Source organism: Urocitellus parryii, chromosome 7 (assembly GCF_045843805.1).
Source record: "Urocitellus parryii isolate mUroPar1 chromosome 7, mUroPar1.hap1, whole genome shotgun sequence".
NCBI classification, from domain to species: Eukaryota; Metazoa; Chordata; class Mammalia; order Rodentia; family Sciuridae; genus Urocitellus; species Urocitellus parryii.
In genome coordinates, this window is record NC_135537.1 from 885,715 (window position 1) to 899,436 (window position 13,722).

The 13,722-nt window shown below is 49.6% G+C and overlaps 1 protein-coding gene across 2 annotated transcripts in view; it reads left to right on the forward strand.

Annotated features, from left to right (window-relative positions):
- The first annotated feature begins 2,609 nt into the window (after positions 1-2,609).
- Positions 2,610-13,722, forward strand: part of Plec (plectin) — a 52,417-nt gene continuing 41,304 nt past the window's right edge. For both annotated transcript variants that reach the window (XM_026409779.2, XM_026409781.2), the window contains exon 1: positions 2,610-2,751. In XM_026409779.2, the coding sequence (XP_026265564.1) occupies positions 2,667-2,751 (85 nt within the window). In that variant the 5' untranslated portion in view covers positions 2,610-2,666. The remainder of the gene's footprint in view (positions 2,752-13,722) is intronic.

A 13,722-nucleotide genomic window follows, 5' to 3' on the forward strand; every position in this document is an offset into this window, starting at 1 on the left:
CCGAGATCTAGGTGGGACTGTGCAGGGCTGGAGGTGGGGTGGGATGGCGTGATGGGGAGTCCTAAAGACAGCTTGGAGGTAGTGTGCCAGCATCCAGTGGTAGGTCTGGAAGTCCTCCCCTGAAGCCAGGACAAGTGGGAGCCTGGGGCCAATGTTTGTTGATGGCTAACGGGAGATTGGGGGAGGGAAACGAGTTGGGATGCAGCTGGTGGAGATCATTGTCCAGTGACAGGGTGGGGAGTCTGCTGTCAGTGCCTGAGTGAAGGTAGTCACTCCCTCCCCTCATGTTTAACAGGGTAGAAGGTGGAATCAATGTCCTGTGATGGGGGTGGGGTAGAAGGTTCAGTGATTGGGTGACTAGGAGAAGGAAGTGAACCGGGTAGTCCTGGTAGTGCACTGGAGGAGTTGAGATCAATGTGTGTGGGGGTCACTGTTTGGGTATCTGAGAAGTGGGCTGGAGGGGGTGAGGCTAGATGTGAATGAGACGTCAAGGACTGGTAGAGAAGAAGGGGTTGGTATGTAGGTAAGGCAGGGTCATAGGAAGGGTGTGGTGTCTTTGTTGATGGGTGGCTGGGGTCAACGTTTAGTTTAAGGAGGTGATGGGTCAGTGTGCAGTATCTGCCTCTCTTCTGCAGACAGAAGTGTGATTGCTCCCCTGTTCTTTCTCCAGGAGGCCATGTCTGGAGAGGATTCTGAAGTGCGAGCGGTGTCTGAAGGTGGCTCCAATGGAGGCAGTGGTTCACCTAGCCCTGGGGACACACTACCCTGGAACCTTGGTAAAACACAGAGGAGCAGGAGGAGCGGAGGTGGCTCTGGGGGCAACGGCAGTGTCTTGGACCCTGCAGAGCGGGCTGTCATCCGCATTGCAGGTAATGTAGAAGTACCTGGTCTGCCCAGCTCGTTAACACAGGCCTGTTGATTGAGCACCTGCTGTGTGCTGTGTGCAGGTGTTTGGATTGACTGGATGAAAGGCCAAAGGAGAACTGTTGTTAGGGAGGGCTTCTCTTGTTCCAGGTGAGTGCAGGTAGTACAGTGCCACCTGCTGGCCCCCCAGGTAGCTGCACAAGCCAAAGGCAGGACTTCTTGCTACATACAGCCCTACCATCTCTGGCTTCATAACAAGGGTTCAGATGTGATGGTGATAATTCCTTGGGGTCCTGGAGCTAAATTGCTCACCATGCCCCCCAGTTTTGGCTGCCACCCAGGAGCGCATGGAAGTAGAACAAGAGGAGATACCTGGTCAGCCAGAGTCCAGCTTTGCCTACCATTCTGAGGAGGAAGATGAGAAAAATCCAGCAAGAAGGCCAGGGGAGGTTGGCAGGCAGTCTATCCCTTTGGGAAGTAAGTGACCTAGGGCTGGAGGCCATTGGGCAGAATATATCAAGCAAGGGAGTACGGGATGGTATTCCATCCACTAGGACCCTCAGGGGCTTATGCAGCATATGAAAGGCATGGTAGGTCCAGGAGGCCAGGAAGGTAGACCAAGGTGTGAGGGAGAGGACTGGAAAGCCAGCTTCCCAGTGGGGAGGTGATGCTGCAGGCATCGAGGAAGTTTGCTGTTGGAAGTGAAGCAACAGCTTGTGGAAATAGGAGCAGAGAAGAGTAATGGAAATGCTCTTGCTACCCTGGCCCCTGCCCCCGGGGTCATGTGCTTGTGCAGGAGCCTATGATCTTTCTCATATCATGTAGGATTTTTTTTTTTTTTTTTTTTGTGTGTGTGTGTGTGTGGTGCTGGGGGATTGAACCCAGGGCCTTGTGCATGTGAGCTATATCCCCAGCCCTCATGTAGAATTTTAATTGAGGTCATTTTTTTCCCACTTGAAAGAGGATCATGAATGTCCTCCCCATGGACCTTTAATGATGCAAAGGGGTGGGGGCTGCATCTTAGCAGCCACTTATGGTGGTCTTTGGCATTCATCTGCTAGCTATGCTCTAGCCAGCACCCCTGGCAGGATCTTTGTGTTTTCCTCTGATTATTTTCTCAGGATTGATTCCTAGAAGAGGGACTTCTGCTCACAGGGCTCACAGGATTTAACGTTAGGAGAAACACTGCCAGGAGTGGTCCAGAAAGCCGTCTGTCAATGTTGGGAGACAGAGGGCCTTGCCAGTCTGATGGGTGGAAAGGAATTGTGCTATTATTTATTACCAAGCTTTCTTTTTTACTTCTGTAAATCGTTTACTCTTGTCATCTTATGTACAGATTCTTTTACTTGAGTTTAAAGGACTCTTGCCTACCAGAGATATCAACTCTATCTCCTATATTGCAATGGAAGGACTCTAAGTAAAGGCAAAGGGAGGGAAGGGGAGCGCGCGGGCGGCCCAGTGAGGTCGCACTGGCTGGGCACGGGAGCTGGAGGACGCTGACCGGGGACCCAGGAGAATCAGAGCTGCGGGAGGGCCGCATCCCGGTCTGGAGCGGGAAGGGGCGTGCACCCGCAGGACCCGCGTGGGACCGAAACTCGGAGCCCGCCGAGCAGCGCCCAGGGGCAGGCGTAGCTCCCCGGGCAGTCCCGCGGCCCCGCCCCGCCCGTGGGGCATCCTGGGTGCGGGGCGGGGCGGGGGCGGCCTCTTTAAGCGGTGCGCGCGGGGCCGCAGGGGCAGTGCGGCGGCCCGGGCTGGAGGCAGTCCCTGCGCTCAGCGCCCCACCGCCTCTGGCGCCAGCCGGCATGGCTGCCCTGCTGACGTCCGGCCCGCCACCCGACGAGCAGGACTTCGTCCAGGCTTACGAGGAGGTGCGGGAGAAGTACAAAGGTACGGCGCCGGGGGCCTCCGCCCACCCTCTGGGTGCGCCGCTCGCTCAGCGGTGCCTGGGGCGGCCAGCCCAGCAGCCGGTCACTGACCACCTTGTCTGCCACCGCCATCCGGACTGTGGCCCAGGGCGAACCCTGCCACCATCTGGTCTCACCAGTGTGGCTCAACCCGTGTCCCTGGGCGCCCAGGGAAGAGGTGGGCAGCGCTGCACGGAGCCCCCGCGGCCATGCCCTTAATAGGGCATCGAGCGCACGGGTGGGTGGGGTGGGCCCAGCGCCGGTTGTGGCCCACAGGCTTTTTCAAGGTACGGCCGTCTGGGCCAGTGTCCATAGTCTGTGGCCAGCAACACGTGGGTCAAAGCTAAGCCATCCCCTGCCCCTCTGGAGCGCCTTTCCCTTGGGTGAGGTGACTGCTGCTGCTGCCTGGCAGTGGGTTGCATAGCTGCCGCCTCTCCTCACTTCCCCAAACTGGCCAGGCCCTGGTTTGCACCTGTCCCTTGGGGGCAGCCCCTCCTTCCTCTTCAGAGGAACATCAGAGTAGCCACCAGCTCTGTGGCTACAGACCCCCTTGCCCTGCTTCATGCCCTCCTGGAGCTTCTGGACCTGCCCAGGCCCTCACTGCTGTCAACCAGTCAAAGCCCAGCTGCCTGGCTCTGGATTGGATCACCTAGTTCTGAGCAGAAGTGGACCCAGCCCTGGCTCGTAGCCACAGAGGCTGGGGAGTGTTGAGATGGGGTCCCCGGGCAGAACTGAGCAGAGCTGGTTTCAGCTCCACACTGGTATTTTTGCTGGCTCTGCCTGCAAGGGCAGCTCAGGGAAAGAGGTCCTGCTGGGGCTTTGCCTGGAGTCCTGTGGTGCCACTCTCCACTTCAGGCCTCACACAGGGTAGGTTTCAGAATGCTCTGAGCCCTGTGGGTGTGCTCTGTGGGCCTCTGCCAGTACTACAACTAACCCTTTAGCCTGTGTGGCCAGTTAACCTGGGCTCAGTTGTGACATTTCTGGTTTAGTGGATTCCTGACCATTGCACCCCTGTGGAGGCCTTGGGTGGGGGGCTGGCCTGATGCTCATTCCTGCATGGCTGACCTTATCTTGAAGGGTCTCCCTCAACAGATGCAAGGCAGAGAATGGCAGCCTGCTTGGGCCATAGTCCTCTGGGTAAATTCTGTTTAGCAGGGGCTACCTATGTAGATTAGTGCTTCCCTCCAGAATCCTTGGTCTGGTCAGTTTGCTGAGCTGCTGCATTGCCAGAGTCTATCCTCGAGCTGGGGAGGGTCGAGGTGGGTTCTTTTTCTCCTCCTCCTCCTCCTCCTCCTCCTCCTCCTCCTCCTCCTCCTTCTTCTTCTTCTTCTTCTTCTTTAGTTTTTACATGTATTTTTAGTTGTTGATGAACCTTTATTTTATTCACTTATTTATATGCAGTGCTGAGAATCAAACCCAGTTCCTCACACATGCTAGGCAAGCGCTCTACCTCTGAGCCACAGCCCCAGTCCTGTTCTAGACATCTTGCTGAAGCCCCCCTGGCCTTCCTGAGGAGCTGTGTTTCCCCTGGAGTGAGTGTTCTGTTAGTCTAGGAGCGTCCTGACAGATCCCTGGAGGTTCCTGGGATCCTGTCTTAGTGCCTTCATCCAGCCTAGCTACCTCGGTAGACAAGCTGATGTTGGACACACTGGGGTGTCTTGGCTTGTGTCTGCCTTCTAGTCTGGAGGCCGATGAGAGGGCTGTTGGGGCTCTTGCCCGGCTTGGGCTGGTGAACCCAGGGTGCCTGCCTGCGGTGGACTTGTCATGTGATAATGCAGCTCCCTGCGCATGTGTGGCACCAGCCTGAGAGTAGCTGAGAGTTGCTAGGCAGGAGAGCAGGTGCTAGGGGCTCCTTGAGCTGAGGGTCAAGAGAACTTCTGGGACATGCCAGGCACGGAGTCCCTTCAGCTCTGGCTCCAGGGAGGGGATGAGTGAGAAGCTGGGAGCCGTAGCCCAAGGCCAAGAAATAGCTGTGTGCCCCATTCCTCTCCGAGACCTGACCTCTGGGGGCCGCATGAGCTGCTGGAGGGCTGAAGCCCCTACCACATGCTGTTCCTGGGGTGGAGTGGTCTGGGGACTGTTCCCAGTGAGTAGAGGGTATTTGCCTGATGTCAGCCAGTGAGCAGCAGCAGGCGGTGGAAGCAGGAGTACCCCTCTCCTGGGCCCAGCACCACTCCAGCTTGCCCTGAGGAGGGGGAGGGAGATCACTCACCTGCTCTGAGGGACCCCGATCCAGCCCATGCCTGCGCTGAGGAAGGGTGCCAGCCTCTGACTCCTGGCTTGCTCCCGCTCTGGCCTAAAGCCCAGCCACTCCTTTGACAGACTCCACCTTCCTTTTCTGACTCTCACCCCATTGACCTTCAGCCCCCACACAACTTCTCAGGCCTTCCCAGGATAGGTCATTCCTGGCTTCCCCCTGGAAACCCCTGGTCTTTCCTGCAGGGTTACTGTACCTCCTAAAACATTTTCAACTTTCTGTCTGCCTGAGCCCCTCAGCCTGCCCCGTCCTCCCTGTCTTCTGTCCAGGGTGGATTCCTATGGCACCGAGACCACTGGGGCTCATGGTGAGACCCAGCCCAGGTGCCCCAGGGGAGAAGACTCCCTGCTTCCAGGCTGTGGACTAGCCAGCCAGTTAGCTAGGAGGGGTGTCTTGACCCTGGTCCCCCCAGCCTGGTGTGTGACAGCTCACAAAGGCTGGGCCACCCTGCTGTGCCTTGGGAGCCTGGAGAGGCCTGTGGTAGAGCGGGGAGGCCGGGCAGGGTTTGAGCGGGAGCTGAAGTGACACAGGTGAATGTCTGTTGAAGAAGGAACAGTTGGAGCTCCCTTAGCAGTGCTACACACCATAGGGGCAGTGACCAGTCAGTGGGGCCTGGCACAGGCTGCAGGAGAGGGGTTGGGGAGTGAGGCCATCTGGGAGGTCTGGGCAGCCAGGGGTGGAGACTTCAGGGCTGTCCTATCAGGAATGGGAGCTTTGTGGCATCTGAGACAGCATGGAGTAAAGGATGGGTGCTGATGACGCTGCCCAGAGGGTCCTGTGGGGGGCCATTTGTGTGAGAGGAGAGAGCAGGGGAGAGTATTGTTGGTGAGTGGGTGGGGTCGGGGAACCTGCAGGAGGTACCCACCTGGGAGCCCTCTCTGGACTGGGAAGAAGGTGGGGTTGGAAAGGGGCTAGGTGGAGTGTCAGCATGTCTGCAGGCAGACCCAGCTGGTGGAGGATGTCCCCACTTTCCTGTGCTGTCATGGTGATGGCATTGTCCTCACATCTCTGCCCCCTCCTGTGCTGAACTCTGAGCTTGGTTATCTGTGTCCCTGGGGCCCCCAGCCAGCGTTTGTAGGGTGCTTGCACAAAAGAATGGTAATGGCAAAGGGTGTTGTCTGCAGTGGCTAGAGCTCAGCTGGCAGAGTAGAGGCTAGCAGTTGTTGGGGCCCTGCTGAGAGGCTTTTGATCTGTGATTATTGTCAAAAGTCATGCTAAAAAATAAACAAAAGTTAAGTTCAGTGGAGCTAGCCAAAGAAAAGTGGTGATGGGTGGGCTGGAGTTGTGACTCAGCGGTAGAGCACTGCCTAGCACGAGTGAGACCCGGGTTTGATCCTCAGCATCACAATAAAAATAACGGCATTGTGTTGTGTCCATCTACACCTAAAAAAAAAATATATATATATATATATGAAGAAAAGTGGTGATGGTCACACCTCTGCTCCCCTCCTGTCTCAAAATGGTGATGGTCACACCTCTGCTCCCCTCTGTGGATGAATGAGAAAAGCAAGATTGTCAGTTCCAACTGTGATTCCCTCTGGATCTGCTGGCTTTTCATGTCAGCCCTGATTAGGTCAACCGCAGGCTTATTATGTTTTCAATAACAGATTTATTGAGAGGTAATTCATATGCATACAGTTCACCCATTTAAAGTGTCCCAACTTGATCTGGGGATGTGGCTCAGTGGTATAGTGTTTATCTGGCATGGATGAGATCCTGGGTTTGATCCCCAGCACAGCAGAAAAGAAAAAACAAAAAACTGTACTGTTCAGTGGCTTTTAGTACATTCACAGAGTTGTGCAGCCATCATCACAATCAATTCCAGAACATTTTTTTTCACCCAGCCCCTGGCAACACTGATCTACTTTGCCCTAAAGGATTGTCCCAGATTAAACATTTCATATAAATGGAATCATACCATTTTGTGTCTGACTTCTTTGACTCAGAGTAATTTTTTAAAAATATTTTTTAAGGGGCTGGGGATGTGGCTCAAGCGGTAGCGCGCTCACCGGGCATGCGTGCGACCCGGGTTCGATCCTCAGCACCACATACCAACAAAGATGTTGTGTCCGCCAAAAACTGAAAGAAATAAATATTAAAAAAACTCAATAAAAAAAAAAATATTTTTAAAAATTTGTTGATAGACCTTTAATTTATTTATTTTTATGTGGTGCTGAGGATTGAACCCAGTTGCCTCACACATGCCAGGCAAGTGCCCTACCACTGAGCCACAGCCCCAGCCCATCAGGGTAATATTTTAAGGGTTTATCATGGCATATGTACATCAGTACTTAATTCCTTTTTATGTGGCATAATATTCCATGTTATGAATATACCAACTTGGTTATATATTTATTAGTTGATGGATATTTGAGTTGTTTCCATCTTTTGGTTGTTATGAATAATGCAACTATTTGCGTATAAGTTTTTGTGTGGATGTATGTTCTGATTTCTCTTGGGTAGATACCTAAGAGTAGAATTGCTGGGTTGTGTGGTAACTCTATATTTAACCCTTTGAAGAACTGCCAGATTGTTTTCCAAAGTGGTGGCAGTATTCTGCATTCCCAAGACCAGTGTACGAAGTGTCTCCTTCACGACCTTGTCAACTCTTGTTATCATCTGGCTTTTTGATTATAGTCCTTCAGTCCTAGTGGGTGTGAAGTGATATTTCATTGTGATTTTGATTTGCATTTTCCTTTTTAAAAAAATTTTTTTTAGTTGTAGATGGACACAACGCCTTTATTTATTTATTTTATGGGGTGTTGAGACCTGAACCCAGTGCCTCACACATGCTAGGCAAGCGCTCTGCCACTGAGCTATAGCCCCAGCCCCCATGATTTGCATTTTCTGATAGCTAATGATGTTGGATACTTTTTCATGTGCCTTTTGGTCATTTGTTTATCTTTTGAAAAATGTTTATTTGGATCATTCATCCATTTTTTAAAAATATTTTTTCAGTTGTTTATGGACCTTTATTTTATTTATTATTATTATTATTTAAATATTTAGTTTTTAGTTGTAGTTGGACACAATACACTTATTTTATTTATTTTTATGTGGTTCTGAGGATCAAACCCAGCACATGCAAAGCAAGCACTCTGTCGCTGAGCCACAACCTCAGCCCAATTTTATTTATTATTTATATATGGTACTGAGAATCAATCCAGAGCCTCACACATGCTAGGCAAGTGCTCTGCCACTAAGCCCTAGCTCTAGCTCATTCATCCATTTTTAAGTTGGGCTTTTTTGTTTTAGCTTTTAAGCTGTGTCACCAGCCATATGAGTTGTAAAAGTCTTCTGTGACTGTATTGGTTTTCATTTTCCTTCCCTCTGTACTGGGGCTTGAATCCAGGGGAACTCTGCCACTAGGCTACATCCTCAGCCCCTTTTCATTTTTTATTTTGAGACAGGATTTTGCTAAGTGGCTGAGACCAACCTTGAACTTGCTATCCTCTGCCTCAGTGTCCAGAGTTGCCTGGTTTATAGATGTGTGCCACCATGCCCAGTTTGAAGTTTAAATTATTATGAGTTTGATTTCTCTCTTTTTTCTTAGTTGCTTGTGCATTTGGTATGTCATATACAGAAATCAGAGTCACACAGATTTATGCCTGTTTTCTTTTAAGAGTTTTATAAGATGGGTGCAGTGATGCACACTTGTAATCCCAGCAGCTCAGGAGCCTGAGGCAGGAGGATCACAAGTTTAAATCCAGGGTTGTCAATTTAGTGAGATCCTGTCTCAAAATAAAAAATAAAATAAGCAATTTTTTTGGGGGGGAGTTCTGTGGATTGAACCCTGGGTACTTAGCCACGGAGCCATATCTTACCCCAAAGATGTCTTGTTTTTGTTTTTTTGTTTTAGTTTTGGTACCTTGGATTGGACCCAGGGGTGCTTAACCACTGAGACTTCCTTAGCCCATTTTGTTTATTTTTAAATTTAGAGACAGGGTCTCACTAAGTGGCTTAGGGCCTTGTTTATTTCTGAGGCTGGCTTTGAATTTGTGATCCTCCTATCTCAGCCTCCTGAGTTGCTGGGATTACAAGTGTGAGCCACTGCACCTGGCAAAATACACATTTTTTTTTTTTAAATGCTGGTGATGTACCTTAATATATACAAAAAAAGGAGTTTTACAGTTTTATGTTTTATATAAAAGTCTTTGATCTATTTTGAGTTAATTTTGTGTATGATGAAAGATAGAGGTCCAACTTCATTCTTTTGTATGTGTGTATATCCAGTGGTCCCAGTACCATTTGTTGAAAAGATTCTTCTCATGTTGAATAGTGTTGGTAGCCTCATGCTTTCAAATGGCTACAAAATATTCCATTACATGAAAGTACCACATTTTATTTATTTGACCGGTTCAGATGGACATTGGATTTATGGTTTTAAAACAGTGTACTTCTGGGCTGGAGATGTGGCTCAGCGGTAGCGCGCTCGCCTGGCATGCGTGTGGCCCGGGTTCGATCCTCAGCACCACATACCAACAAAGATGTTGTGTCCGCCAAGAACTAAAAAATAAATATTAAAAAAAAAAATTCTCTCTCTCTGTCTCTCCTCTCTCACTAAAAAAAAAAAAAAAAAAAAAAAAACAGTGTACTTCTTATGTAATCCCAGTGGCTCAGGAGGCTGAGACAGGAGGATCTCGTGTTCAAAGCCAGCCTCAGCAAAAGTGAGGCACTGAGCAACTCAGTGAGACCTTGTTTCTAAGTAAAATACAAAATAGGATTGGGGATGTGGCTTAGTGGTCAAGTGCCCCTTAGTTCAATCCCCAGGACCAAAAAAGAAAGAAAAAGACAACCACAAAAAGCTCAGTGTACATCTTTTATTTTCTGCTATACTAGGGATTAATCCTAGGGCCTCATGCATGCGAGGCAAGTGTTCTGAGCTGCCTCTCCATCCCTTTTTTAAAGTTTTTGAAACAGCATCTTTCTAAGTTGCCCAGGCTGGTTTCTACCCCTTGATCTTTCTACCTCAGTCTCCTGAGTAGCTAAGATTACAGGCATGTGCCACTGCACCCTATTTATTTTAAATTTTTTTAAAAAAAATTCATTTGTCAACGGACCTTTATTTCATTTATTTCTATGTGGTGCTAAGGATCCAACCCAGGGCCTCACACATGCCAGGCAAGAGCTCTCCCACTGAGCCCCAGCCCCAGCCACTTATTCTGTTATTTTTTTATGGAAGTATATCATTTCTACAGAAGAGTGTACACATTTTTCATATACATCTTAAATTGGAAAATTGCCTTTTTTAAAAAGTATTTTTTTAGTTGTAGATGGACTTTTATTTTGTGTATTTATATGCAGTGCTGAGGAACGAACCCAGGGCCTCATACATGCTAGGCAAGCGCTCCACCACTGAGCCACAGCCACCACTGATGCCTTTTGATCAGCATCCAGCTCATAAAATAGCTTTTTAGATCTTAAAGGGGTCCCTTGTGAGCAAGGGTGGTTGTATACACCTGTAGTCACGGTAACTCTGGAGGCTGAGTCAGAAGGTTCATATGTTCGAGGCTAGCCTAAGCAACCTAGACCCTAAGCAACTTAGACCCTGTTTAAAATAAAAAGGATTGGTGTTTTGACTCAGTGGTAAAGCACATTTGGTTCAATCTCCAGTACGGGGTCGGGGGAGTGTTCCTAGTCACTATCCTGACATCTCATACCATGGATCAATTTTGGTTTACTTTTGATGATAGTGTCTTTGGCTAGATTGATTGATTATTTATTTGAGACAGGATCTCTCTTGATGCTCCAGGTGGCCTTGAACTCCTATCCTCAAGTGATCCTCCTACCTCAGCCTCCTGAAGAATTGGGACTATAGATGCCCCTCACTGTGCCTGGCATCATCAATTTTTAAAATTCATCAGTCATTTATTTTATGACCTTTGGATTTTATGCATGTTTTGAATGGCTTTCCTTTATAAAAATCATCTGTCAAGAATTTCTTCTAGGGCTGGGGATGTGGCTCAAGAGGTAGCGCGCTCGCCTGGCATGCGTGCGGCCCGGGTTCGATCCTCAGCACCACATACTAACAAAGATGTTGTGTCCGCCGAGAACTAAAAAATAAATATTAAAAAATTCTCTCTCTCTCTCTCTCTCTCTCTTTAAAAAAAAAAAAAGAATTTCTTCTAGTACAGGTTAATTTTTTTCTTAATGTCTCCACCTTCAACCTGCTTGGAATTTGTTACGGGCTGAGATATATAGGAGATTATGGGTGTCATATCTTCAGAGTCTGGAGATGGGTTCATGGGCAACAAGGAAGATTTTAAATATCTCTTCTCCCACCAAACTCAGCTTCCTGAAAGCAGGGTCTTGCTGCACCGTTGGACCAAACCGTACCTGGGGTACATGGGAGGGACAGGTAGACTCTGGGCTGGATACTGCAGGAATTCCACCTGGTGGAAAGACTCTTGGGTATCCCCAGAGAAGCTGCCGAGGAGAGACCACATTGGTGGCTGTGGAGATGGAGCCTGGGGACCAAGGGGCATGTGTATCAGGGAAGGTAGAGGAACAGGAGTTCAGCTTTGGGTGTCTAAAACTGTGAGACCTAGAGGAGAGGCATAAGGAGAGGAGAGGCCAAGATGCTCAAACTGCCCGACCAAGCTAGGGAAGTCAGGCTGGGGGCGGTGCTTTGGGGCCTGTGCTGTGAGCCTAAGGCCCTCTGATCCTCCAGGCTGGCAAGAAGAGGCAGCCAGGAAGGAGCCTCGGCTGCAGCAGGGGCAAAAACCACACTGTGAGGTGCTGCTGGCACACTGAAGGAAGGGGGCTGATGAAACAGGTGGTGGCTGCCTGGTGTGGGGTTGAGACAGCAGGGTGAGGACAGTGCCTGGGACCAGGTGATAAAGGACATCAGGAAGCTCAGCCAGACTATTCAGGGTGTAATCAGACTGGAGCTGCTGAGAGCTGCATGTGAGGCTATGGTGGGTCGATGCTAGTTGGAGACTTTGCGGGTCTCCATATGACTTGAGACCTGAGCCTGTGGGGCCCGCTCCCCCCTCCTTTTCCCTGTCTCTTGTCTCTGTGGAGGTTGAGTCATAGTTTAGCATGGAAAGGTCCCCCAGTTGGGCAGACAACTCTTGGCGGGGACATTTACTGCTTTTTCCCTGAGAAGGAGGGGGCCCAGGACCAGGAAAAGAATGGAGGCCACTTTGCTGCCTTGTCTTGAAGGGTAGCATGTTTGCAATTGATTTGTCTACCATCCCATTCCTGCCCATAGGATCTTGCAAAGATGCCACCTCCATTTCCTCCCATCCAAACCCGTCAGAACCAGTTGGCAGTGTTGCTCCTGGCACAGCAGTTTCATAAACCTGTGGGTCTCCCTTCAATGTCACAGGGAGCCAGGCCACTAGACAGGAGGGCTCACTGTGTCTTTTTTGGATAATCTGTATTCCTGGCTCTGCTGAAATGGTTGACCAGACCCATGAATCACAGTCTTCATCTCTTCAGCAGAAATCTATCCATCACACCCCTGGCTTTCTCTCCAGGGCACCCTGTCCTAACAGCAAATCTCCCGATGTGAGCCTCTTCCACAATGAGTAGGCTGTGAATTTCCTAGATCACCAGTGCTGGTTCCTTTTTCCTTGACAGTTTCTTCCTCATTTCATCTCCTTTTTCCTGCCCTTTAATATAAGCTGCCAGAACCACAGCCTGATTTGAAATCTCTTCAACTAAATATCCATGTTCATTGCTTACATGTTCTACATGTTCTTCCATGTTCTAGCAGATAGAGCACAACTCAGCCGGCTTTTGCCGCTGTATAAAAGGGTCACCTGTCTTCCAGTGCCCAAGATTATATTCCTCATTTTCTTCTAAGGCCTCACCAGCAACATCTTTAACTTCCATATTCTGTTCTTTTTGGGATAAGGTCTCTTGCTGTGTTGGCCAGGCTGGCCTTAAAACTCCTGGACACAAGCAGTCCTCCTGTCTCAGCCTTCCCAGGAGCTGGGACTACAGGCATAAGCCATGATACCTGCTTTCTACACTCCAAATTTTGCCAACAGTTTGGTCAGGCCATCTGTGCTTTTCCTATCATGTGCCTCAAAATTCTTCAGCCTCTGCTCATCTCCCAATTCCAAAGCCATGTCCACATTTTTAGGTATTTGTCATGGTAGCACTCTGTTCCTGGTACTGATGTCTGTAACAAATTACCAAAACGAGATGGTCTAATATACAGAAATTTATCCTTTCACTGATCTGGGTGTCGGAAGTCCCAAATCCAGGTGCCAGCAGGGCTCCCTCCCACCAGAAGTCATGGGAAGAGCCTGCTTGGCTCATCCAGCTTCCCCATCCCTTGGCTGTGTCGACATCATTCCAGTTTCTGTCTCTACCTCTCCTTTTCCATTTCATGAGGACTTGAAAGGGCCTACCCAGAAAGTCCAGGATGACCTGTCTCTAGATTTTTAGCTTAAATATTTCAAAATTCAGTCACATTTATAAATTCCAAGGACATGAACATATTTTTTGGGTGTCACCATTTAACCCCTGCACCAGGTTGAACATGGAGGAGCTGGTGCGGGGTCAGTCTGCCAGCTGTCTGGAAGGCCCATGGGTGGCCAGAAAAGCTGGAAACTGAGTGTTTCCTGCTGGGTCTCTCTTGCCTTAGGGCCTTTGCACATGCTGGTGAGCCCCCTCTAGCAGGGGTGTCTTGCTCACTCACAGACAAGAGTCACGTGCTTTTTCAGTAAAACTTCCATGGATTGG